Raw genomic sequence first — 23,363 nt, 5'->3', positions numbered from 1 at the left:
GGAGGTGAGTCTCAAGAATCCTGAGAAGATGAGGCAGCTGGCCCATCAGGTGTCCGTTCACTTTGCCTCACCTCAGGGCTGATCTGGGCAGGAACACTGGAGAACTCAGGGTTGGATGCGAAGGCACTTAGATTGTCCACAGCCTCTAGCAGAGGGGCCGTTGCAGCTCGGCACTGGGCACGGTTCTCCTCCGTGAAGGCCCCATCTAGTGCCTGCAAGTGGGAGTAACACAGAGGCCGTCAGGATGGTCTGTAGGCACAGGAGGTAAAGCTCCAGTCCCCCTCCTGGGCTGAGAGGGCATGGGGAGAGGCTGGTGCTGGCTGTTATGGAAAGTAAAGGACTCTGGCAGATTTGATTTGGCAGGAGGCCTCAGGGACTGATGAGGCTGGGGAGAGAAGATTGGACAGGTCAAAGAGGACGGGGTTCAAACACTGGAACCTTTATGGTCTTGACAAGGTTGGCTGTGCTGTTGGCCACTTCCTTGGCTGACTGTACAAACTGGCGTTTGGCAGTAGGATTGGCGGTCCGAGCAGAAGCCAGGCGGCAGCTGTTACACAGGGCAGAGGTGTGTTTGGCCACAATGGTGGCTGCAGAGAGCACCTGAGGGGACAGACACATGGCAGAGCCATGATGAGGACAGGAGGGAAGTGTACACACCCAGGGAGAAGGAGCCCTGTAGACTGGGGGATGGAGGATGATACCTTTGAAATCTAATTAGGAAATAGTCACCTTAAAGTCAGTATTCGGCAAAAAGATAACCCAGAGATGAACAGGGTGGGAAGTGGGAGATGAAAGACCCACAACTGGAGAAATCATAATGGGGAGCACTGGAGAATAAGCTTAAGTATCTATAGAAAAGTTGTGAACTTAACAGAAAATCAAAGGGTGAGAAATGTGGCAGGAGCAGACAGTTACCCAAAGAGAAGCTGTGTGTGGAGGGTCAGAGATGGGTCCCTGCCCTGTCCTTCCCACATCCTGCCTCTCCCCTTCCCCACTGGGCCAGGCCATCCTGGCTCAGTGTCCTTTCCCAGACTTGCCCCTGGTACCTGTTCCCTTGAGTTACCTGGGCCTGGGTACAGCCAGGTTCCCCCAAGCTCTGACAGGCCATCTGAATTGCCTGATTTGCACGGGCAAACTGTGTGGGCTCCACCAGCCCTTGCTGTCCAGCTTGGCTGTTGGGATCAGAGACACCCACCAGATATGCAGCCTGGAGAGAGAGGAGGTGGGGAGGGTGAGGAATAAAGAATATTCCTCAGGTGGGTCTTGACAGTGACAGTGGGGAAAAAGGGAAATAGGGGTTAAGTTTCAGGTGAGCATCCTATGTGAGTGGAGGTATATTAAACTATAGTCACACTAAAAAAAAGAAAAAACCCCTGTTTTGTTAAATGTGTTCAAACATTCAGAAGATTAAAAAAGTAAAACAAGGAAAACCACATAGTAAGGGTTTCATCAGCCTGTATCTGCGTATGTGTATGCTGAGTCTTAAGGTAAAAAGTATTGTTCACTGGAAGTAGCAATAAAAAAACATTTAAAAGATACACGTGCATGTGCACACACGCACACAGAAGCCTCTTTTAAAAACATAGTTTTAAAACTATGGAGGTTGTTAGGCTAATTAACATTGACAAGAACCTCTAAGCTCATTTGGAAAGTGGGAAGGGATGGGCATAATGGTTGCTAAAATTTTTTTTTATATTAGGAAAGAGCATAACGTCTGACTCTTACTTCAGTCAACACATGGTGGCTTTGTTTTTTCTTCTTTATGCTTTTCCAGAATGTCAAGTCAAGCCATATAGTAGAGCAGGCATCAGAACAGGGCAAAAGTAGGGGAGATTGAGGGAGCAGGATGGTAGACTTTCAGGGAAATAGTCTGAGATGATGAACTCTCAAGCCAGTTTGTTTTAAGGATTTATACACTAAAGCAAAATGCTCTCAGAGCTAATAGGTTGTTTATACTTCATAAAGTAGAAAAGGCAAAGTTAAGTGATGACTCAAGTAACTGGAAATTTAGTAACTGGCACTATTTTAACGAAGTAATAATTCCATAAAAAACTATTTGCATATGCTAATTAGCACACACCAGGAAAGCCAGAGCTGGGAAAGGCCCAATGGTTGAACATTTGATTGTGATGACCCAAAGCACCAGAATTCAGGGATGACAGTGATCAGAACTGTTGTTCTGATTCCTGACAAATATCTCCACTTTAGGAGGGGATAAAAAACCGAGTTTTCATGGAGTTGGCTTTGTAACACAATTTGATCTAAATAACCGTCAGACTGGGAGGAGGTGGGGTAGGGACCATCTCAGGAGAATAACCTGCGCAGCTGCCTCGGTGAAGCCACAGAGGGCCTTGGAGGCTGTGGCGATAGCCTCCCCAAACTCCAGCAGGTTTCCGTTCTTGGCATTTTGGGAGATGCCAGTCATGGCCTCCCCCAGCACCTGAGGAACAGAGGATCAGAGAAGTCAGATCCTGTCCTCAGAGGGGTAAAGCAGCACCTGGTTAGTTCCACCTTCCTGCCCTCCACCCTCCTGGTGACTGGCTACTCTTACCTTTGAGTTCTCCATCACGCTGTCCAGGCAGCCAAAGTAGGACATGTCATTGATGGGCTGGACTGGGTTCTCTAGGAGTTCCCGGACTGTCTATGTAGAGGGACAGTGAAGGAGGATCTAAGACACCTCCCTTATGCCCAGGCCCAGAACACCTTCCTCATCCTCAGCCCCATTTAGCCTGCCAAGTGCCCACCTCCAGTTCCCGCAGGGCATTGTCACACTCCTTCTGGCCTGGCGCCTGCTGGGTGCACATGGTGATGAGCTGGTTGATGCTGTCGGTCACTGCCCTGGGAGAATAGAAAGTGAGTGAATGGATGCCCACCTCATCACTCCAGGGTCCTATATTACATAGGAAGGCTCTAGCTGTTTCTATTTTGTCTGTAGCCACTCCTAAGCCAGTGACTTCTCAGGAAATGCCTCCTCCCCAGTCTCAATATTCTAGGGCTGGCTTCTCCGCTCTTACTTACCGGGCAGCTGCAGCCAGCTGACTCTTGAGGTTGGGGGCAGCAGGGTCTGTGGACAGGGCCTTGGCTGCCAGAAGGAGTTTGCTTGAAGACATAGAGATGCCCTTCAAGTTGGATACAACCTGGGCCCGGTCCTCCTGGCTCTGTTTAAAGTAAGAAGGTCAACACATTGTCCAGTACTTTGTTATCTTTCTCTAAAGGGGATCTTCTGTTCCAGACATTCAAGTACTGCTAGAGACTTGGGGGAGGCAGCCAGGAACAGGTCAGGACTCTGTGGCCACAGGGGTGACTCCTACGTAACCCTTGAACCAGACCCTGTGCCTCTTTATACCGGAGCCTGTCCTGCCATCTCCACGCCAGCTTCCAGAAAGGTGCTGAAGTCCTGTCCAAATCGACCCGAGGCTCGAGCCAGGTCTTGAGGGGTTCCCCGAGAGGCCTGCACCAGTTCTGTGGCAGCCTGATTCAGCCCAGCAGCAGCTTCATTCAACCGGCTCTGAGCTTCTTGAAATGTACCAGTGCTGGGGGGAAGCTGCAGAGTCAGAGAGAAAGTCAGATGCAGGAAGGGGGAAGCACGTGAGGGGAAGTTTTGTAAAGGAGCGCTGGGAGGTAGGCATGGAGCCTGGGAGTGATGAAAGGGGACAGATCTGGGAAGTCAGGGTCAAGGAGAGGTCTCAAGGTGGAAGGAGCAGCTCAGAGTTCTTGGGCTCTATGTACCCCACACCCCCATCTGCCTACCGAGTCACTCAGAAGCCGTTTGCTGGCGTCTCCCACTGCTCGCAGGGCATTATCCACATCTCGCTGGCCAGGCAGGCAGCTGACACAGCGGTTCAGTGCCTGGGTCACTGCTTTAGCCACCTGGGGTGGGAAAGGAGATGAAGGTTGCCACAATGAAGCAATGTGGGAGATCCCCTCCTCCACATTCGGGACATGGAGACAATTGCTCTAGAGCCTCTGAAAGTGAAAGAGGAAGGGGGGGCACTGTCACTGAAGAGGCTGAAGTTAGGCTATCAAGTGACAGTGATCAAACTTCCCCAGACTTGGCCTTTACCCAGGCCCCTGCCTTAGTCTACCTGAGACACTCCTATTAAGACTGAGAGAGAAAGGGTGGGATCCGAAAGGAGCCCTTCAGAGCAGACCTGAGATGTCTGTTGGCGTGGATGAGACACTGCCCTAGTCAGGGTGGGTCTCGGGAGGAGGCAGCCCCTTCCCAGTACCTGACCTGGGCAAGCCGCTGCTGGCTCTCAGGGTCCCCTGGACGGCCAGCTGCCTTTTTCGCCTCCTCGATGAGGCTGCTGGCCTTGTCCAGAACATCACTGGCTGTGTCGAGCACAATGGCTTGCACCGCAGGATCTGACGTCAGGGCAGCCACGCCCCTGGCAGCCTGGGCCAGTGACCGCAGCCCACCTGCCACATCCCGGGCTGCAATACCTGGGGAAACAGGAGAGGAAGGGAAAAGGCACCTTCACTGCCAGGCCCTGATCCCAGTGTTTTCCTGTCAGCTCCATCCCTCATCCAGCTCCTAGTCCCCCACTCCTCCCCATATGGCCCATTCCCAGCTCTTCCCACACACCTGCATAATTCTCGTTGCCCTGGGCCACCTCTCCCAGCAGCTGGGCAATGGCGGAGCTCACTGCTTTGGTGCTGTTGCCTAGGTCCTGGGCGCATTTCTCCATCTAGGGGTGAGGGGGAGACTTGGGCTCAGGTGCAGGAGAAATGGGGAAGAGGGAACTTGAGAAGGTACTTGTGAACAGCTGGCAGTTTAAATGAAGGTTTGGGCAGCTCTGGGCACAGGTGGGAAGGGAGACTTCAGGGTTTGAGTAAGAATGAGGTTTTACAAATACTCACTGTCTCCCCAGGTAAGGGTTTAAGCTTGCCCTCTCGAGCTGCTGCCTTCACTTCCTGCAGGTCTCTCTCTAGATTCTGTACCACACTCAGTGCAGAATCCATCTCCAAAGGCCCACAAGCTTCCTGAGCCTGCAACAATAAGGGGGTTTGGGTATAGGAGGGCTTGCTGTGTCCTCTGATGCCTTAGGTTACATGGTTATCCCTGTTTTAAGTTATTCCACAGATTCCCCATCATCTCAACTCCACCCTCACCTTCTACAATGAGAGCCAGCTCCCATACCTTCTGGGCAGCAGTACGGAGTTCGGCCAGTGCGGTGCCCAGGTTTTTAGCGCATTGACTGAGCTGCATGGCTGAAGCCTGGTCCTGAATTGTTGGCACTGAGGCCTTCGCAGCTGCCACCATCTTCCCACCTGGCTGTTGGGGAACAGACGGCAGATGAAGTGCACCATCTTCCTTCTAGCCTTGGCACAGACACTGATTATGGTCAGGGTGTGATGTTGGCGAGCACTGTGGCTCAGTACTGGGCAAGAGACTGCTGACAGAAACTTAAATTGTGGGAGATTTTGGTGAGTTAGAAGGGAGGGAAGGGCCTTGTCTGAGAGTGGGGGAGAAGGTGCCTTGCCTGTAGGAAGCTCTGGCTCGCAGCAATGAGGGCTAGCTGAGCACTGGGACTGTCAGGCTGTGCTTGGCTCCCTCGGACACCCTGCACCAGTAGTGGAATCTGTTCTGCCACAGCCTGTAGGTGAAAATGTTGTGAGAGTCACCTCCCACAGACTGGGTAAGTCTCCCTCCTCCTGCACCTTTTCCTGACCCCACATGCTTCCTAGAGTCTCACCTTACAGCTCTGCACCAGCAGGGGCTGGGGGCCAGCTGAGGCCTTGGGGGCGGAGGCTGCATGTTGGGCTGCAGCGATGGTCTGCGTAGCAGAGGCTGCAGCCTGCTTGGCTGCATGCTGTGAGGACAGAGTAGTCAGGACAAGCCCCAGGCACTCCCCTACCCAGTCCCTGGCCTACCTTGCCTGTGCAATCCCACGAGGAAATCTTAACTGAACTTCTTTCCACGTCCCTCCCAGTTTCATTCCTCCCACCGCACCCTCACTCTTGCTTGTTCCTGGCTTATTTGCACCCTCACCTCCAGGCGCTGCACCAGCTTTTTCTTGATGGCATTCTGTGCAGCCGCATTGGTCGCCATGCGCAGACCCTCCGCGGCCTCCCGCAGCCGCTGCTGCTGCTCCTCACTGTCAGGGTGGGCTGCTGCTCCCTAAGAGAAGTGCAGAGGTAGATGGGCACCACCCAGCACCACTCTGCTGACCCCTCCAGACTCAAGACGTATTTTCCTACAGTCACTTCTAACTATACCACTGAAAGGTAATCTCAGTTGAGATGAGCTGCCTCAGGCAGGCAAATGGGAAGCCTCAGGGAGGCCCTGGATTCCCTTTGGGATGCTGAAATCCCTTCTGTGGGTGAACTGCTTTTCTCCTTTGGTGGGGGCATATTTCTTCTCCCAGTGCTCACAAAATACCACTAGCAAATGGGGGTTAGCCAGGCTCCCTGGGAGGAGGATGCAGTTTAGAGCAGGGATCCCAGGAATACCAAAGCAGGAAACTGGATTTCTCCTATAAACCAAGAGCCCAGTGGGCCTAGGAATCTTTTGGCTTCTTCCTGATGGTCTTTTGCACCCTTGTGTCCTGCTACCTTGGCCTTCTCTCTACCACTAGCAGCAGAGCCCCTTGGGACTGAATGCTCACATGCATTCACAGCATGGACCAGGAAGCAGGCAGGTAGTAGGAGCAAAGCAGGGAAAGAAGTAACAGCAGGCCTTTGACTGAAAGGAAGGAAAAGGGTATGCTGGGTCACACTGGCTGGCAGCCGAGGCTTCCAGCCTGCTGTGCGCATGGGTGCATTTACTTTCTGACGGTTCCTGTATTTGTTCTCTTGCATCTTCTGCTTTTTCTGGGTCTCTCTTGTCTAAGAAGGGTGACTATCTGGACCTTTCTCCTTCCTTTTGGGGCCCAATCTGGGGATCTGCACATCAGGCTCCATACCTTGGCAGCCTCCACCATCTTGGCTGTGGCATCAGCTAGGATCTTGGCGGCACTTAACAGCTTGCGTGAATTCTCCAGATCACTCTCCCCCTCGGCATCAGCCTTGATGGCATTGACCAGGTCAGAGGTGGCTTGGGCTAGGATGCGAGCCTGTCGCACCATTTCACCTGAGAGGACAGAGCACATCAGGTAGGAAGCCACAGACACTGGGGGAGAGGGGGAGCGGGAGGGGGAAAGGCACGGATAAGGTACATAGGGCTTTTTGGGGACCTTAAAGAGATGCAAGAGTTCTCAAAGTGATTTCCCTAGAGTTATTGTTTTCTGGGTTTAGGATTTAGGAGAGGAACAGATTTTCCAATGGGCTTTGGTGGGAGGGAAGATAGTCTCCAATGGGTATTTTTCAGCAAACAGTCCTGAAAGGATGAGACTCTTTATGAAGGGTTGTGGGAGTGAGGGGTTGAGAGGAGTGGGGAAGGCTAGCTCTTAATAATGTCATTTTCCACCTGTTTTTGTGTATACTTTGGCATATTCTTGAAATGCACCCAGGAAGGCAGAGCAAGGATCATGTTCCTGCTTTATATATGTGAAGCCAAGGTTTCAGAGAGAGTAAACACCTCGTCTACTGTGCCAAGTCTTTAGTGGGAGGTGGTACCTCTGGCAAGGGAATATCCAAGGGAGCTTGGGAAACCTCACAGGGTTCTCTGTCTACCCAGGGTGGTGTCCTTACCAGCATCACCCATAGAGCTGAAGATGTTCTCGGTGACAGTGAGGATGGTGTCAGTGGCCTGGTCATAACGGCCAGCAGGCCCAGCCCCTGTGGCATGGGCCCTCACGTGCTGCAGCAGCTCATTCAGGGCTTGGGTGACAGCGGTGGCTGCTGCTCCTACTCCCCGTAACAGCTGCCCATCCTCTGTGGCTGCCTGGGAGGCAGACACACAACCCTCCACGGCTTTGGCCACCAGTCGTCCGGCCTCCACCAGCTGCTCCTGGCAGACAGGTGAGCTGATTGTAGGGGCCACCACCTGTAGGGAAACTGAGTGTCAGAGACATGGGCATTGTAAAGGAGTTGTAAGGTGGGGTGTTTGTGGTGTTCACAGTAGTTACTGGGATGGGTAATGAGGCCTTGGGAGCCAAAGAGGTAAAATGAGAGGCTCTTGTGTGTGTGTCTCAGCATGGGCTAGTGTAAACTTTTGGGGCTCACCTTGGTACAGGCCACCAGCTGGGAGGTGGACAGGGCACACTGTGTTGCTGCAGCAATAACCTGGGTCTGAAGCCCCGAGTCCTCTGTTCGTTGGGCCACACTCTTGGCCTTAAGGACCAAGGTGGCTGCAGCGCTGGCCACTGCCTTGGCGAGCTGCATTAGCATGTCCTGTGAGGGAAGAGTGGTCAGCATGGCCTGAGGTTGGCCTGGGGATACATGGACCCTTCTCAGAGGCATAAGCTGTTTCATTACTCCCCCTGACTCCAATCACAGCACAGTGTATGCAAGAGCAACCCAGAACCTATCCCAAGCCTCTGCCTTGAGCACCCAGTAGGACAGAACCCCCACCGAGGAACAACCCCCACCGAGAGAAACAGAGCCTGCACCAGAGGGAGAAGTGCTGAGTCGGATACACTCGGCTGGCGATGGGAAGGTGGGGTAGCGCCATTACAATGGGCTGGAGAGAGGCGGTACCTCTTGGGGTCCCCCTCACCAGCTGCTTCTCCATTTCTTCTCAATCTTGGTTGGAAGCCATCACTCTGGAGGCTTGCGATCAAGCCCCTATTCTATCCTCCTGACCCCACCTTCCTAGGCCCTGCCTGTGCCATGCCTCCCCATCTGCCATCGTGTTCTGCTCTCCCTGGAGGCTGGGGGAGAGGTGCAAAAGCGAGTGTATGCGGCTCAGAGAGGACAAAGCTGGGAAGGCCCAGGCCAGAGGCTGTTACCGTGGGGTTATCGGGGCGAGATCGAACCCCAGCCCCTCGGGGTGCACATATCTGCATGGGAAATCCAGGATGACAAGTCAGCAGAGGAAAGTGGCATGGGGTGGGTCAGAGGGAGCTGGAGGGGCAGTGTCGTCAGGGTGGTATAGTTTAAAGGAGTGGAGGGGGCTCAATATGTCTTCAAGCTGGGGTAAGGACTATACAAGGAAGACACAGGAAAAAGACAACAGGCAGCTGAAAATATCATCAGTACGGGCCAAGGAGGAGCTAGGAGGGTAAGTCTGGATTTAGGGGTTCTGAATTCTCACCCCCTAAAAAGGGATTTGAGGTTCTCAGTGTCATACCCTGGGAACAGAGGTTCAGACTGGCTCTGAGGGGTCAATTCATAGTAATAGGACTAGGAGCTGGATTTGGATCAGAAGTTACCTCCTAGAGGTTGGGGTTCTGGGGGTTGGGTAAGTCACTAACCTGGAAATGGGGGTCAGTATCACTTTCCCCGATTTGCTGCAATAGCTCCCCACTGGCCTGGCCCACGTTCCCAGCTGCTTGTAGCAGGTTCTGACGGGGCTGTGGAGAGTGAACACCAGTCAGAAGCTGCCCAACCCCTGCCCACATGCCCATGGGTCCTCCATGCCGATGGGCCCCACGCTTCCTGCAATCTGGAGTGCCCACTTTTCCTTGGGCTTCAATCCGCCTTGTGCCAACCCCACGGGCCCTGACCTCAGCACTGGCCGGCTGGGCACTGCGTAGCAGTTCTGACACTGCGCCTGCAAGGCCCTTGGCCGCCTGCAGCAGAGGCCGGCCACTGCTGCCTTCGTCCTCCAGCAGGGCCGCCAGCAGCTTCACGCCACGGGACATCTCCGTCAGGTTGGAGGAGATGGTGGTGACCGCACAGCCCACTGCAGTATAGTCTGTCTCTGCAGGGTCCCCTGAGAGGAGGAGGGGCAAGAGAAGTGGGTGAGACACACGGCAAGCTAGCCGATGGGCTGGGGAAGACAGTCAACAGGCAGTTAGTCACACATACATCCTGAGAGAGACGTACACACACAGTCCCTTCTGTGAGTCAAGGTACAGTCATACCCAGAGCCCAGTCACACTCATGATTGCACACACTGCCCCCATGGCCCTGTCCCCTCCCACCCCGCCCTCTGCCCCAAAGAGCTTGGCCGCCAGCTTACCTGCTGTCAGGTTCACCACAGATGCAGTACCGGCTGTGATGGCATCTACCTGGGAGTGGATCTCATGCTTTGATTCATCCATCTTGTTCTTACGCCAGGCCTTAGAGGCCTGAGAGAAAGAAAAACAAACCTCAGGATCTGCTCTGGTTTGGCTAACCCAACCCTGTTCCTTGGAGTCCCAGCTGCAGAGCCTTGGCCTATCCTCCAGCCCATACTCACAGCATCCTGGCCCAGAGGGGGCAGAGTGTCAAAGTCATCCAGGGTGGCCTGGGCCGCCTGCACGGCCTGCATGCTGGAGTTGATGGTTCCAGTGAGTGCCTGCTGGGCCGAAGTCTGTAAGACACCAAGAGGAGTAATAGGGAACACTTAGAGGAAGGGGAAGGTAAAAGAGAACCGAAGCTAAGTAAAGGACCGTGCACAGGGACAGAGGAAAAGTCTATGTGACTCCTGGAGGGCCCAGGAGAGTTGGGGGAGAAAGGCCTGGGACCCTGGTGGCAGGGTGGGGATGGGGGAGCAGACACGACACTCTTACCAAAGGAGGCATGTGTCCTCGGTGCATCTGGCCACTGGTAATCTGCTGCTGGGCAGGTGGCATGCTGCCCACCTGGAAATTCTCAGGACCAGAGGCTCCAGAGCGCATGATGGCAGGCAGGGCGACGGAACCATGCTCCACTTTGCCCATCCGGTTATACTGCTGCTGAAGGACTGTTGACCTAGAGGGGATATACTGGGGAGCACTCAGAGGACTTCCTCTCATCCCCTGCCACCCCAAGTCCTCTGAAGTATCACCACAGCCTGTGACGAATTAAAGAACCATCCTCAGGATTCCCCATCCCCAACAGTTCTTGGGGTCAAGCCTGCCTTTCCTGCCTCTGAGGGATGGGATCAGCCCAGCTCCCTTCATACTTTTTGGGGGACACTGAGTCCTCCAGCATGGTAGACTCCTCATCTCCCTCCAGCCCAAAGTGATCCTTGCTTTTTTTCTGTAGGAAGGAAAAAGGAACAAGAGTTAAAGAAGAGGAAAATATGGAAAAGGCAGCCTCTTCTTTCCAACAGTCAGCCATTTTCCAGAACCTGGGACCCCATTTCTAGAGGAATGGCTTGGAGAGAAGGTAAGGGAAGATAAGATGGCTGGGGACAGGCAGTGTTCACCTTCTTAAGGATGATGTCAATGTAGCCAGCAATGAGCTGTGCAATCTGCTCCCCCTCAGTCGTCTGTACCGAGTAGTAGCCATCTTGGTAGTCTCCGAAATCCTAGGGTGACAAGGTGAAGGCTCAGTGAGAAAGCTTGCATCTGCCCAGGATGGCAAAGGGTGGGATGGAAGCCCTGAGGTCAGGCTGTGAAGGCTGCCTTCCCATGCCAACAGCCATCTAGGAAGAAGCCTGCCTTTCTTCAGTCTCCTATTTTTTTTGTTTTCTTCCTTGAAGAGACATATTTTATTTCTGAAGAGTATTTGTGCTACATAGTTTCAAATACATGCCATTTAGGAAATCTCTTTTCTCTCACTCTGATGGCAAGATCAGGAATCCACAAACATTTATCATTCAATGACGGTAATTGAGGGTTAGCACTAGTATCCAAAATGGAAAAATAGCCTTTACGAATCTCTTGCTCTCATTAGAGCACTTCATCAAAGTGGGATCAGTTTTTAATTCATAACAGCAAACTGTAAAGCCAGAGGGGAAAACTATGTCTGTAGTTACTGCTGAAAGAAGGGAGGTTTATATTTCTATCATCTTGTTCTCCCCACTCCCCAGGTGTCCTGGGATTGGTGAAGTATTGTTCCCATATCCCAGAACAGGATTATAGTCCTGTTCTGCTGATTTTAAAAGGTGTTTCATTTAAGCATCACTCACTCTCCAGGAGAGAGTTTCTCCTCTACTCTAACCTCCACATTTCTGCAACTGTTCCAAAGTTCTCCTTTTCTCTGGAGTCACATTCAGTGCACCTATCCCAAGGAAGAGGAAAGACCTTTGCTGCTGCCCCCTCTCTGAAAGTTCCAGAGCTCTTTCTCCTGAGCCCCAGGCTCACCAGGGTGAAGCTCTTGGGAGAAGCAGCCCAGCGTTTGATGTTGGTGAGGTTCCACTCCTGGATCACCTCTTTGGTCTTCTCATCCACTCTCATCACACACTCCTTAGTGATGCCCAGAAGCCTGGGCACCAGCTTGTTCTTCCCTTTCATCTTTTCCTGTGAGGCAGAGGTGGTCACTGGTGTTACAGGTCAGGGGTTGAGTGAGAAATTGATGTCAGATTGATCTAGACCACGGTGGGTGCTGAAGTGGGCAGGAGAGCCAGGATGAGGCTCCTTTAGGGAAAGGGAAAGGGAGGGAAGTGGAGGATGACTAACAACCCAGCAGGTTTTCACAAGTCAGAGTGAGGTAGAGAATGGGACTCCTAGAGAATGGTGGGAAATGTGATGAGGGCAGCAGGGTCGGAGACTTTCAGAGAGAAAAGGGTAATAATGGAAACATTAGGGCAGTGAAAAGGTGTAACCCACCTTAACCAGGAAGAAGGAGACGCCATATGTCTTGAGGGAACGGGCTAGCTTCACGTAGCGTACCTTGGCCTCAATCTCACTCATCTGCCCGCAATTCTTGTGTGCCTTTGAGTATGAAATGGGGAAATATTTAGCAAAATCTGGGAGGACATCACCACAAGACAAGGTGACAGTTGGGATGCTAACTGTAATGGGAGTGTACAATGGGGACATAGGAGGGGTTTTAGGGAGTGCAGGACAGGAGGAATAAGAGGGCAATGAACAGGCTAGGGCTGATGAAGGATATGCAGAAGTGACAATTCAAGGGTCATAGTCAAAGAACCTGCAGACACTTTGGAGACATGAATTAACCATTAGGCAGTGGCAGGTCAAATGGAAGGCCTTGTGGGCTCAGTGTTCAAAGAGCAGGGATAACACCTTACATTTGTGCAGAGATATACTTTTTCAGAGTAATTTCAGCTAAACTATTTCATTTGATTTCCTTATCAATCCTATGTAGGGCAGATGCTGTTATCCCATGTCAGAGGCAAAAAAAAAAAAAAAGAAAACAAGAATATTGCATTCCACAGCAAATGCAGTAATGGAGCTGAGACTAAAAGCCCAGGCCTTCAGCTTTCTTGGCATAGAGGTGGGAGAACAGCTTGGTGGCTGGAAGTGGGATGGGAGGAGACAGGGGTGGTGTGGGGGTTCATTTAGTCAGTAAGATTAAGCAGTGATGCTCCCAGGTCATCCCGAACAGTCTCCCCATCCCCATTCACCTGGAAGATCTTACGCTCTCCCTTCTGCTTCACATACTCCTTGGGCAGGAAGTCCTTCAGGCTATACCAGAAAAGGGAGGGTCAGCATGGAGTGGACAGCATCAGGGATATGTGGGCCAACGGGTAAGGGATATGTCTAGGACAGTGTTATCTCTGGGGAGAAGGAAGACTGAGGGAACAGAGTCTGGACTGTCCCTGAAATTGAGGTGATTCAGCATTAGCTCTTGAATGCAGCCTGTGTCTTTCCCTACAGGGAAAGGGACTGAGGGAACTTGAGCTGGAGGCTCAGTCCCCCAGAGAAAGAGGGCCTAGAGCACTGTTTCAGGGAACCAAGAGCAGAAGGTGCTCACTACGATGACCATGCATGTAGGAAGCAGTATATTCTGAAAAACTCCAGTGGATGAGACTAGTCTAATATTCCCTGTGAGAAAAAATGTACCCTGCTTCCCTCTGGCTACTGCAGTAAAATTCTTCAGAGGGTCTCAGGAAAGTTGCATACATGATTGCTAGCGAGGTAGGGTGCAGGGGCAGAGATTCTGGACTACATTCACATTCCACCTGGGGCTGGTGAGGACAAAAGTGGCCAATAAAAGCTAGAAAGGAACCCATGTGGGTCAAACCCTGATACCTCAGGCGAGGACAAGGGGGAGAAGGCCTGGGATGCAGACAGGCCCTTAGAGTCAAGATGGCAGGAGGCCTGGGCCCTGATAAGTGTATGGGATGTGGGTCACTCACTCAAGGAAGCCGGCCTTGTGCTTCTGCTCATTGTGGGGGCCAAACTGGATCTGGCATTGGAAGCCAGCAAACTCACAGGCCTTGTCAAAGGAGACGGGATGGGAGCCATTCAGGATGTCATCTCGTGCCTGGGGAGCACAGGGCAGGAGGCAAATGTTGTGCATGGGCACAAGGAGTCCCCTCACTGTGCTTCTGCCCCTCCCCGCCTCCCTGCCCCAGGTAAATCTTCTCCATGCCTGCACATAAAGAAGGTTCAGCTGGACGGGGTCCCGGGAGTCCACGTTCTGGTCTGAGTAGAAGAACTTCCTCCGCAGCAGAAGGGTCTCTTGCTCCTCCACTCCCTGTTCCCTCAGTGTGCGGCCATGGTCCAGCCAGTTCACTGGGACAGAGGCTGCCCTCAGTGCCAACCCATGTGGCCCCTGGGCTGTCTGATCTCTGGCTTTTTGTTTACTTCTTCATTCCCTACCTACTCTCATTAATAGGTGAAGTTCCCCAAGTGTACGGCTTTGTCTTATTAGTAATGCACCCCCAGTGTCTAAAATAGTACCTTGCAAAAGCACGTGTCCGCTAAATAATGAATAAACAGCTGTGCCTGCCACCCCAGCCATTTCCAGTGCTTGTTTTTCCATTTCTGCTTACACTCATCATCTGTGTGCAGTTTCTGCTTTAGTTTCTCCATCTTCTTTTCATCTCGCAGCAATGTCTTGTCCTTTCGTAAGGTCCCTGTCACCTCCTCCTTCTTCTCTTCCATGAGCTCTCGGACCAGTGAGTATTCGTCGTGGTTGGTGATGCCTGGCCGAGGGGGTGGGTCAGTAGCACCCCAGGCACTATGTCCATGTCCCTTGGCAGAGTATGAACCCCCTGACCCCCACCCCACCGAGCCTGCAGCCCTGCAGAGAGCCCTTACCTATGCGCGCACAGATGGTCATAAGCATGTCGGTGACAGTCTTAGAGTCATCCACCATGATAGTCTTCACAGTTCCATCCAACATGCGGATCTTCAGGGGTCTCTGTTTCTTCCTGTACTCCATGGTGTCCTGTTGGGGATAGAACAGGAGGCAGGGGCCCATGTTAAGTTGAAGGTATTACTTCCTTTTTACATGGCCAGAGGAGAGAAATGTAGATTACTGAAAGGAAGACAACAGTGGCTTACTCGAAAGCAGGGTACTGTGACTGCCTATAAGAGAAAGTGTGGGGAGGGGTCAGAAACAACAGATGTGGGTGCTGAAAAGAGGAGGTGGAATGGGGTAAGCTGATGGAAGAGAATGTTGATGGTCCTAGATGAAGCAATACTCACCCCATTTCGGAGCATGTAGTAATCCAGAGCTTTCCCAGCCTCCAGCCATATACCCTTTTTGGGGTCATCATCTGACAGAAACAGCCCAAAGTCGCTGGCTAATAAAAGAGAAGATGGGTCACCTCATAATTAGGGAGACCCCGATGTGACTGAATGGCTACACTGTCACCCCTGACTGTTCCCCTAGTGACCTGGGCCTAAAGGGAGAGAGGGAGCCACGGCGCAGAGACCTGAGGAATGATTAGCCTTGGGTGACAATAGGGTCATCCCTCAAGGCCAGTAGCCTGGGAATGAAAAGGGACCAAGGACTCCCACCCCAGCCACCTGGGTAGTCAGACTCACGAGGGCCAGCCAGGGCCTCTGGAATACGCTCACGGATGATGCGACAGGCGTCATACACCATGGTAGATGGCTCGAACTGCATCGTCTTTACCACATTCCCAATGCTGATCTTCAGCGAAAGTGCAACCATGGTGGCAGCTTCTCTCCAGCTTGGCTATACCTGGCCTGCGGCATCAGCGGATTAGAACACACCCTCATTGGTGAGGAGGAGGTCCCCCAGATGGAGTCCCAGGGAGGGATGTTTTTGAAAGGGACTCACCAAAGCAGATGGTAATGAGGTTGCTTTTATTTTATTTAATAATCTTAAAGAGTGAAAGACTATTTACATCAAAAGGACCAGGCCTAACCAAAGACATCTGAAGAAAGGCTGGTCTGCAAGGTACAAAACAGGTCTGAATACACTGCTACCTGTGGACACTGCCCTGTCCCCAGCACTGGAATCCGTGCCTCCCTTTTTTCTTCTGAGTGTCTCTCTCTCGCCCCTTGTCCCTGCTCCTTTCTCAGGCCTTGTTTGCATCTTTTCCTGGTTCGTCTTTTTCTCTCCTCTCCCACTACATTCCTGCTGGCTTTGTCCTGTCTGTGATTTTCAGAGCTCTGCCCTCATCATGTGACCTCCCCTCTCACAGCTTTAGCCTCCTTTTCTGCAAAATGAAGATGTTACAGTAGATAATTCCCAAGGGCTCTTGAAGCCTGCAAACACTGACTCTAGCTACTCTGGCAGGGAGACCAAACACTAGCTATTCAAACTGCCCAGGCCCACTCTTGTCCCAGCTTCCCTCCAGCCTGAGATAGTGGAGGCCTTCCCAAGGAGCTTGTCTCCATATTTGGCTTCCCTGGCAGTCAAGCTAGAATTATGACTTTAATCCAGTGGATCTCAGAAATTATCTAGTCAACTTTTCAACTCTGTAGAAGGGGAATCTGACTCAGGGGTAGGGGGGTAGGGGGAGGAGTTTCTAGACAGGTCAAAGAAAGCCCAGTTCTTCTAACTCAGTCCTTGACTGTTCTAAGTCCCCATGTCACCACCCAGTCGTCACTCCTCTTTGTACTATGCTCTCTCTTCAGTATGAGGAATTCTGCCCTCCATCTCAGCTGAGACCCCTAGCAGTAGTTTCAGTGCAGCTCTGGCTACCAGCCCCACCAGGCCCTCTCCCGTCCTCCTGGCACCACCTTTCAGGGGACTGGCAGAGCCACTGGAGATGGCAGGTGGCACACAGTACACAAGATGGCAAGTCTGCTTGGCAGCTGATGTGACCCAGCTTAGTACAAGGAATTGGTATCTCTTAACCAAGAGAATGAGCAAATCCAGGCCACCCATTCGTCTCCTGTCAAACTACTAGCACCAAGGGGGAAAAGCAGGATTAGGGAGAAAGTTGGAAGCAGAGGTGGGGGTGGTGGGATCCAGAAGGAAGCTGAGAACCACAGAAGCTGGGAAGGGGTATGTTATTGGGGGGTGGAGAGATTAGGAAGGGGGGATTGAAAATCTAGGTAGAAACAGGAGACAGATGGAGGAAAGGTCTGGATCAAGCATTTGGTAGACCATTTCTGACTTCAGAAATAGTCCAACTCCCAAAAGAGAAGGAACTACAGTTTGCTCTCTACTTTTACTCCCAAATAAGAGAGGACCCCCCCCCCCAGTCTCGCCAGTTCTAGCTCTCTGCCCATGTCCCTATTCCTCAGGCACCTCTTCCAGTAGCTAGACAGACCTGGCTGTGGGGTTGCTGGAGGGCTGGAGGGTCAGCGAAGCTGGAGGAGTCAGAGGAGGTGAGGGTAGGACTGCAAGGACCCTCCACCCTAAGCTGAAATTGTATGTCTCCCCCCACTGCCCCCGTTTCCTCCGGACATATGGACACCCCCTTCTTCCTCAAGCACGGAAACCTCTGTTGAGACCCTGATAAGGGAGTTGAGTCATGCCTACCCTTACTCCCAGGCTAGGCTGGTCCTGAGTGGACAGCCACATAGCTCCAAGAGGGTGAGGGAGGAGGAATTGAGGAGTGAACTGGGAGTGATGAGAGCACAGAATGAGGCCCTGGAAGTATGGGGAGAAGCTATCGAGTTCCTGCTTCCCCTTCCATCATGTTTTATGGAACAGCAACAATGCCACCCCACTATGTCCCCCTCCCAGAGAACTCCTCCTCCCTCAAGACATTCCTGAGATGCATTCCAGAGCAGTTGGGCAATCAGTGGTGGGGGTGTGTGTGTGGAGGACAGGTCAAATCCCAGCAAGGAATGGAATGTAAGTGTACTGCAGATGAGGAATTTGGGGTACATGGAGAATATAGTCAGAGCAGATATCCAGAAAGGGAGCTGCAGAAAGACAGTCACAGAAAGGGACAAAGGGAGAGAGAACACTGAAGACAGTTAGAATGTAAGAGGGTTGGGGGAGTGACACTCGGTCTGTTACCAAATTTGGCCTCTGAGTCCGCAACCGCGGGGAGAAGGGAGGGGGGTTGTGGGTGAGATTGACACATCCGGCCTCCACCGCTGGAGGCTCATTTAGGGCTGGACGGGGCAGCTGAAAGCCTAGACCTGACCTTCCCCAACACAGCCCCCAACCTATACTCCTCACCATGCATATTCATTCTCCTCAGATGCACCCAGCCTATGCACAGAGCTCTTCCCTGCAAAGCTACTTACATTGTCTCCAGGGACCTGTTATCTCAAAACACGCAGCACCTACCCAGATCCCATCAGGACATTATCTTCCTGTAAAGACCCCATCCCTTGCACACACTTCCCCACAAACACATGTCTATCAGCAAGCACACAACTTGCCCCAACAACTGTCCTCCCATTATATAGACATTCTCCCTTCATTCATCTAGCAAGCATTTCTGAGGGTCTGTTGTAGGGAAGGCCCTTGGCCAAACACTCAGTGGCTGAGAACCAAGACAAGTGAGCCCTAGCCTTTGCCTTCAAGGGGCTCACAGTCAGCTACATGCACAAGCTAAATAAAGAATTATAACAGAGGGCAGGATGTGGTAACAGCCAAGAGGAGTGTGCTCAGGGAGCGAGCAATCTCTTTAGGTTAGGGAAGGGGGACCAGAATTTTTCCATGAAGTCATTTGAAGTTAGGATTTTAAAAAATAAAGATTAAAAAATAATAATCTTTTATTGACTATATGTCAATTGCTTTGTATACATAATTTCATTTAATCCTTACAACAACCCTGCAAGGTAGGTTTCATTATTTCCATTTTTACAGAGCAGGAGACTAAGGCTCAAAGAAGTTAAACACTTGTTCAGGGTACTCATCCAAAGTCACACAGCTAGAAAGTTGTGAAGCCAGGATCCAAACCCAGGTCTCTCTGACTCCAAGGCCCAAGCTCTCTCCACTATGCCAGCCGGAGATGAGTCAGGGGCAGCATTCCAGGCAGAGAATAGCATAGGCAAAGGCGGAGAAGCAGGAAATCGTGGAGGAGCACTCAGGGAATTGAGCAGGCAGTCTGGCTGAAGCACAAGGAACCTGCAAGGGGGCAGTGATGGGGAAGGCAGGGTTAGGATGGAAAGCCAGGGTAGGACTAGACAGAAATACAAGGCATTTTACCTACTGGAAGCTAGCAGGAGGCCAAGGCAGGCTTTGAGCAGATAGGGCACATAAGCAGACTGGATTTTAGGAAAATAACTCAGGCAGTTACCTTGAAGATTGGTTAGAAAAACAATGGCATTGGCACATGTGAGAGGTAATGAAGCCAGAGTTAGAATGGTGGCAAGGAGAATGTCACTTATTAGCAATTTTAAGAGGTAGAACTGACAGGAGCTGATGACAGCTTGTCTTGTCAACTCCCCTGGCCCAGGGCCCAAAGTCAGGCTGGGGTCCCCTAGCTTCCTGTCATCAGTAGCCACTTGGGGCTGGGGCGGCTTGAGTTTAGGTAAAGAACTAGGAAGCGGGGAAAAGAAAGGATCAGGGCTTGCTGGGAATGTGAAGATGAGACAGTGTTAGGGGATGTGGTTAGGCTGTAGGGAAAGGGGGTGGGGATGTGCTTAGTGCCAGGTAGGGGCAGAAGGGATGAGAGCAGTGACTGTATTGGGCTGGAAATGGGGAAGACAAGGTGAAGAGAAAGGGGAAGATGGTGGTAGGAAAAGTACATATATAATCAGTGGATCAAGCTGGGAGAAGGGGAAAATAATTATGAGGACGGTGGCTAAGTCAGAATAATGCAGTGAGGTCTGGGCTGGGTCAGGCTACAGGAGGCTGAGAAGAAATGGGGCTGTGGCCAGTGGCTAAATTAGGCTGGGCTGGGAGGGAGAGTGAAGGAGCACTGGCAGTGTTTAAAGCTAGAGCTGGGGGTGGAGGAAGGGGGTATAGCCAGTGGCTGGGTCTGGCTGGGTCAGCCTGGGTAGAGGATAGTGCTGAGGTCAGTGGCAGGGTCAGGCTAGGAGTGAAATGGGGGTGTGGTCAATGGCAGGCTGTGGGATCAGCAAGACCAGTTTCCTCTTTGGGTCTCATTTCCTCTTTTCTGTTTGGGGAGTGGGGGAAGGGAATCTAAAACTGGACCAATAATTTAAGGAGGCTTAGAATTAGGGATGGCACCTATCAGGGGCCAGGGTACTTGGCAGTTGTGTTAGGCTGGGTTGGGGTGCAGGAGGATGAGTGGGTGAATTGGTGAGAGGGTGCTTTAAGATGATGGGAAAGCTCAAATTTGGGCAAGGTAAATTAAGGCAGGATGTGCAGATTAAGGAGTGGGCAGGGAGGCAGAACTGTAACTGGGAACGTAAGGTAAGATGAACACCATGGGAAAGTTAAGGCAAGGGCAATAGTCTGTAAGGGGGTGTGCAGGAAGGCTGTGAAATGGAGAGCCAGGGACCAGAGCAGAGAGGAGGGCTTAATATACAGAGAACTGGGAGACAGGGAGAGGAGCTTAACTTTCAGAGGATTCAGCCATCCCTTTATTCCATGTCAACAGTGTTTCCTTGGTTTGCTTCCCCTTTGGTCACCAGTCCCCTCTTCCCTAGGCAGCCCCTCACTTATGACTAGGCCTTCCTTGTACATCTCCTGGATTCCTCCTGTTCTTTTCCCACCCCTATCTTGTAAACAACACAGTCCAGGAATCCCTGCCCAGCAACTGTGGTGGTCATGGGCTTAAGACAGGAGAATAAAGAAGCTGGAATCCTAGATGCCTGAAATTCTAGCTGAAGCCTAGAATCCTAGTCTGAAATTAGTTTGTCATTTTTCTGGAACAAAAAAGCCCCTGCAACTACAGGGAAATAAGAAACCTCCTCACAAAACAAGGGCATCTACCTACTAGCAATTTCAAAAGCGATCTCTGTCCATGATCAATTACCGTGACCTCCACCACAACCTCTACAACTGCTCTAATTCCTAACATTAACTCTGACCCTAATTTGTTTCCTGCTTCCCAGTAATGGCTTTCACATTCATCCCTTTTCTAGGAGATACCAGTATCCAATCCCTGGTCCCTAATATTGATCTAAGTTTTACCTTTAGCACCAAATCGTAACCTTGACCCTAAATGTTGATCCCTAAAATTTAAAGTTCATTTGTCATTTGATTCCTGACCCACCCCTTCACTGTTTACCCCTCATACTGACTATGCCAATATTCGCTAATCCCTAAAACTGGACTTCTAAACCAAATCATGTTGTTGACTCTTAACCCGACCCTGAACTCTCTGACTTATGTTGGGCATCCTAGAAAAAAAATGACTTTAATCCAAACTTTACTTACACAAAACGGATCTCACACTAACAACTCTTAAGTTTTAACTGCCGCTTTATAACTCCTGAAGCTAACCTGGATTCCTAAACCCAACTCCATCTAATCCCCAACTCACCCAAAGCTTTTGTACCCACATACCCGCTATCAGCTAACCTCAAAGCCGATTCCCGCCCTGCGCCTCCCTGCTACTCCCACCCCTTCCCCTCCCCCAAAGTCCCAGTCAGAGGACTGCTCCCAGGAAGGGCCTGGCTCCCGAAAAACGGCCTACTTAGCTCCGAGCCCAAGCCGAGACACGCTGGACGCTGGGTTCTCCAACAGGACCCAAAACGGGGACGCACTAGAGTCGGGGGCCCCACCCGCCAGCCTGCCTCCGAGCCCGGCCTCGCGGCCCCACCCTAAGACTCCTACTAGCCCGATCCGGCCTACCTGCGCTGCCCGGCTGGTGCCCCGCCCGCCGGCCCGCTAATCCGCTCGTTCTCCCGGGCGTCTCTCGGGCTCCGGCCTCGCCCTCCCTTCGACACTCACTCGGCCACTTCCGTCCGGGAACGTCCCCCACCCGCGGGCGGCGTCCTGGGCCGGCGCTCTATGGTTCCAGGAACTGCAGGAAGCTGTTCTGGCCCCAGCTCTCGATGCTCAGGAGCCGGCGGATGACCGGCAGGTCCTCCCCGGCAGGAAGCAAGGGTGCGGCGCAATCCAGAGAAAACGCCGAACTGTGCCTGAGTTCCCTTTAGTTTCTAATCCTTCCTTCTTTTAGTCTGGGGAGAAGGCGGAGACGAATCCCCAGAATGCACGCCCTCAGGGTGTGGAGGCCAAGGGCCGTACCCTTTATTTGCATAGCTCCCGGGACTTAGCGCGGCACTTAGAGCACTTCCGCATTGGTGGGGGAACTCCAAGTCCCGGAATGCCCCGGGGGTATTGCGTTGCTTCCGCTCTGTTGGAAGGTGGGATGCTCGAGTCGGCCAAGCGAGGCTGGTTTGAGAACCGCTGCTATCCGCAAGAGGAAAGTGTCGCCGAACTGGGACTAGCGGACAGGTGGGGCCGCACACCATCAGTGGGGGGCGCGCGTGGTGTTCGGGGTTGAGGACAGGTGTAGGGGTGAACTCCTGTGTTTCTGCCCATTTTGTCTTTAGATGTCCCGTATGGAGCTGGCGTTGGATCCGGGTGACCAGGATCCGCTGGGCTTCCTGGTAGAGGAAAGCGGCAATTTGGGGGCGGAGCACACGGCCTCGGACCTTACTTCGGACTGGGAACAGCCGCTTTCTGAAGTGTGTGGGGGGCGGGGGTGGGTGGAGATGTCCATGAGGGGAGAGGGTGGTGAGAAGTCAAGGCCTGTTACTCCGAACCCTTTGCAGGCCCTGAGCGATTGGGATGTAGAGGATTTCCTGATTTCCCTGCTGAGTCCCCCAGCATCGTTGAACGTTCTCAGCTCCTCTAACCCCTGTATTGTCCACCATGATCACACCTACTCTCTCCCACACGAACATGACTCCATAGATATAGGTGAGTCTAAAATAAGGGATGTTTTGGAGGAAAAATTAATGGGCCTGGCTATTCATACTAGCTCCTTTTGCAGGTAGTGGAAGTTGTGGAGAAGAGAAGACCCAGGTGACTCCACTGCATGTGGAGGAGCTGGCAGAGCAGGTATTTGACTTGATTTATTGAAAGTATTATTCCCAAGTTGCGGGGATCGGGGCAGAATTCCCCATTCTTCTCTGACATTCCCTTGCAACCCTGCTGCCCACTCATTCCCTGCAGCCCCAGGAGATTGATCGGCTTATATTGACAGATGAGGAAAAGAGGCTGTTGGAGAAGGAGGGGCTTACTCTGCCTGAGACTCTTCCTCTCACCAAGGTAAGACTCCCATCCATGAAAGGGAGCCCCAGATAGGCCAATTCTGTTAATTTTTTATCAGTGACTTAAAAACAGAGGTGAGAAATTTTGCAAATTGTTGCTTAGAGGAAGCTGGAGCATGTAGTTAATGTGCTGGATGCAGGGGCTGATCCTGGTTTTGTGGGGTTTGTACAAATTAAAAATGACCAGTGCAACATTAT

At 52.0% G+C, this 23,363-nt stretch overlaps 2 protein-coding genes across 4 annotated transcripts in view; one reads left to right on the top strand and one right to left on the bottom strand.

Moving 5' to 3' along the window:
* The window catches only part of TLN1 (talin 1), a 30,735-nt gene extending 8,860 nt beyond the window's left edge, over positions 1-21,875 (bottom strand). The window contains exons 1-37 of one of the 2 annotated variants that reach the window (XM_017676000.3): positions 21,739-21,875; positions 15,636-15,800; positions 15,294-15,391; positions 14,904-15,033; positions 14,636-14,788; positions 14,233-14,375; positions 13,997-14,124; positions 13,262-13,322; positions 12,504-12,608; positions 12,039-12,194; positions 11,159-11,260; positions 10,913-10,989; positions 10,539-10,719; positions 10,226-10,339; positions 10,007-10,115; positions 9,549-9,757; positions 9,297-9,395; positions 8,832-8,882; positions 8,107-8,274; positions 7,633-7,927; positions 6,906-7,072; positions 5,993-6,121; positions 5,697-5,813; positions 5,484-5,597; positions 5,141-5,275; positions 4,861-4,989; positions 4,586-4,688; positions 4,235-4,443; positions 3,751-3,870; positions 3,347-3,544; positions 3,019-3,158; positions 2,745-2,838; positions 2,552-2,641; positions 2,318-2,440; positions 1,064-1,207; positions 439-600; positions 72-212 (exon numbers count right to left, since the gene is read on the bottom strand). In XM_017676000.3, the coding sequence (XP_017531489.2) occupies positions 72-212; positions 439-600; positions 1,064-1,207; positions 2,318-2,440; positions 2,552-2,641; positions 2,745-2,838; positions 3,019-3,158; positions 3,347-3,544; positions 3,751-3,870; positions 4,235-4,443; positions 4,586-4,688; positions 4,861-4,989; positions 5,141-5,275; positions 5,484-5,597; positions 5,697-5,813; positions 5,993-6,121; positions 6,906-7,072; positions 7,633-7,927; positions 8,107-8,274; positions 8,832-8,882; positions 9,297-9,395; positions 9,549-9,757; positions 10,007-10,115; positions 10,226-10,339; positions 10,539-10,719; positions 10,913-10,989; positions 11,159-11,260; positions 12,039-12,194; positions 12,504-12,608; positions 13,262-13,322; positions 13,997-14,124; positions 14,233-14,375; positions 14,636-14,788; positions 14,904-15,033; positions 15,294-15,391; positions 15,636-15,765 (4,824 nt within the window). In that variant the 5' untranslated portion in view covers positions 15,766-15,800; positions 21,739-21,875. The remainder of the gene's footprint in view (positions 1-71; positions 213-438; positions 601-1,063; positions 1,208-2,317; positions 2,441-2,551; positions 2,642-2,744; positions 2,839-3,018; positions 3,159-3,346; positions 3,545-3,750; positions 3,871-4,234; positions 4,444-4,585; positions 4,689-4,860; positions 4,990-5,140; positions 5,276-5,483; positions 5,598-5,696; positions 5,814-5,992; positions 6,122-6,905; positions 7,073-7,632; positions 7,928-8,106; positions 8,275-8,831; positions 8,883-9,296; positions 9,396-9,548; positions 9,758-10,006; positions 10,116-10,225; positions 10,340-10,538; positions 10,720-10,912; positions 10,990-11,158; positions 11,261-12,038; positions 12,195-12,503; positions 12,609-13,261; positions 13,323-13,996; positions 14,125-14,232; positions 14,376-14,635; positions 14,789-14,903; positions 15,034-15,293; positions 15,392-15,635; positions 15,801-21,738) is intronic. The other variant, XM_017676143.3, reaches the window with a different exon arrangement.
* CREB3 (cAMP responsive element binding protein 3) overlaps positions 1-23,363 on the top strand; it is a 49,402-nt gene that overhangs the window by 23,368 nt on the left and 2,671 nt on the right. Inside the window, exons 2-6 of one of the 2 annotated variants that reach the window (XM_073227720.1) lie at positions 10,996-11,118; positions 22,443-22,577; positions 22,665-22,812; positions 22,886-22,953; positions 23,068-23,163. In XM_073227720.1, the coding sequence (XP_073083821.1) occupies positions 22,443-22,577; positions 22,665-22,812; positions 22,886-22,953; positions 23,068-23,163 (447 nt within the window). In that variant the 5' untranslated portion in view covers positions 10,996-11,118. Of the gene's footprint in view, positions 1-10,995; positions 11,119-22,192; positions 22,345-22,442; positions 22,578-22,664; positions 22,813-22,885; positions 22,954-23,067; positions 23,164-23,363 lie in introns of those variants that run through there. The other variant, XM_017677022.3, reaches the window with a different exon arrangement.

Source organism: Manis javanica, chromosome 2, assembly GCF_040802235.1.
Source record: "Manis javanica isolate MJ-LG chromosome 2, MJ_LKY, whole genome shotgun sequence".
Lineage (NCBI taxonomy): Eukaryota > Metazoa > Chordata > Mammalia > Pholidota > Manidae > Manis > Manis javanica.
This window is presented reverse-complemented; position numbering and strand designations above follow the sequence as displayed.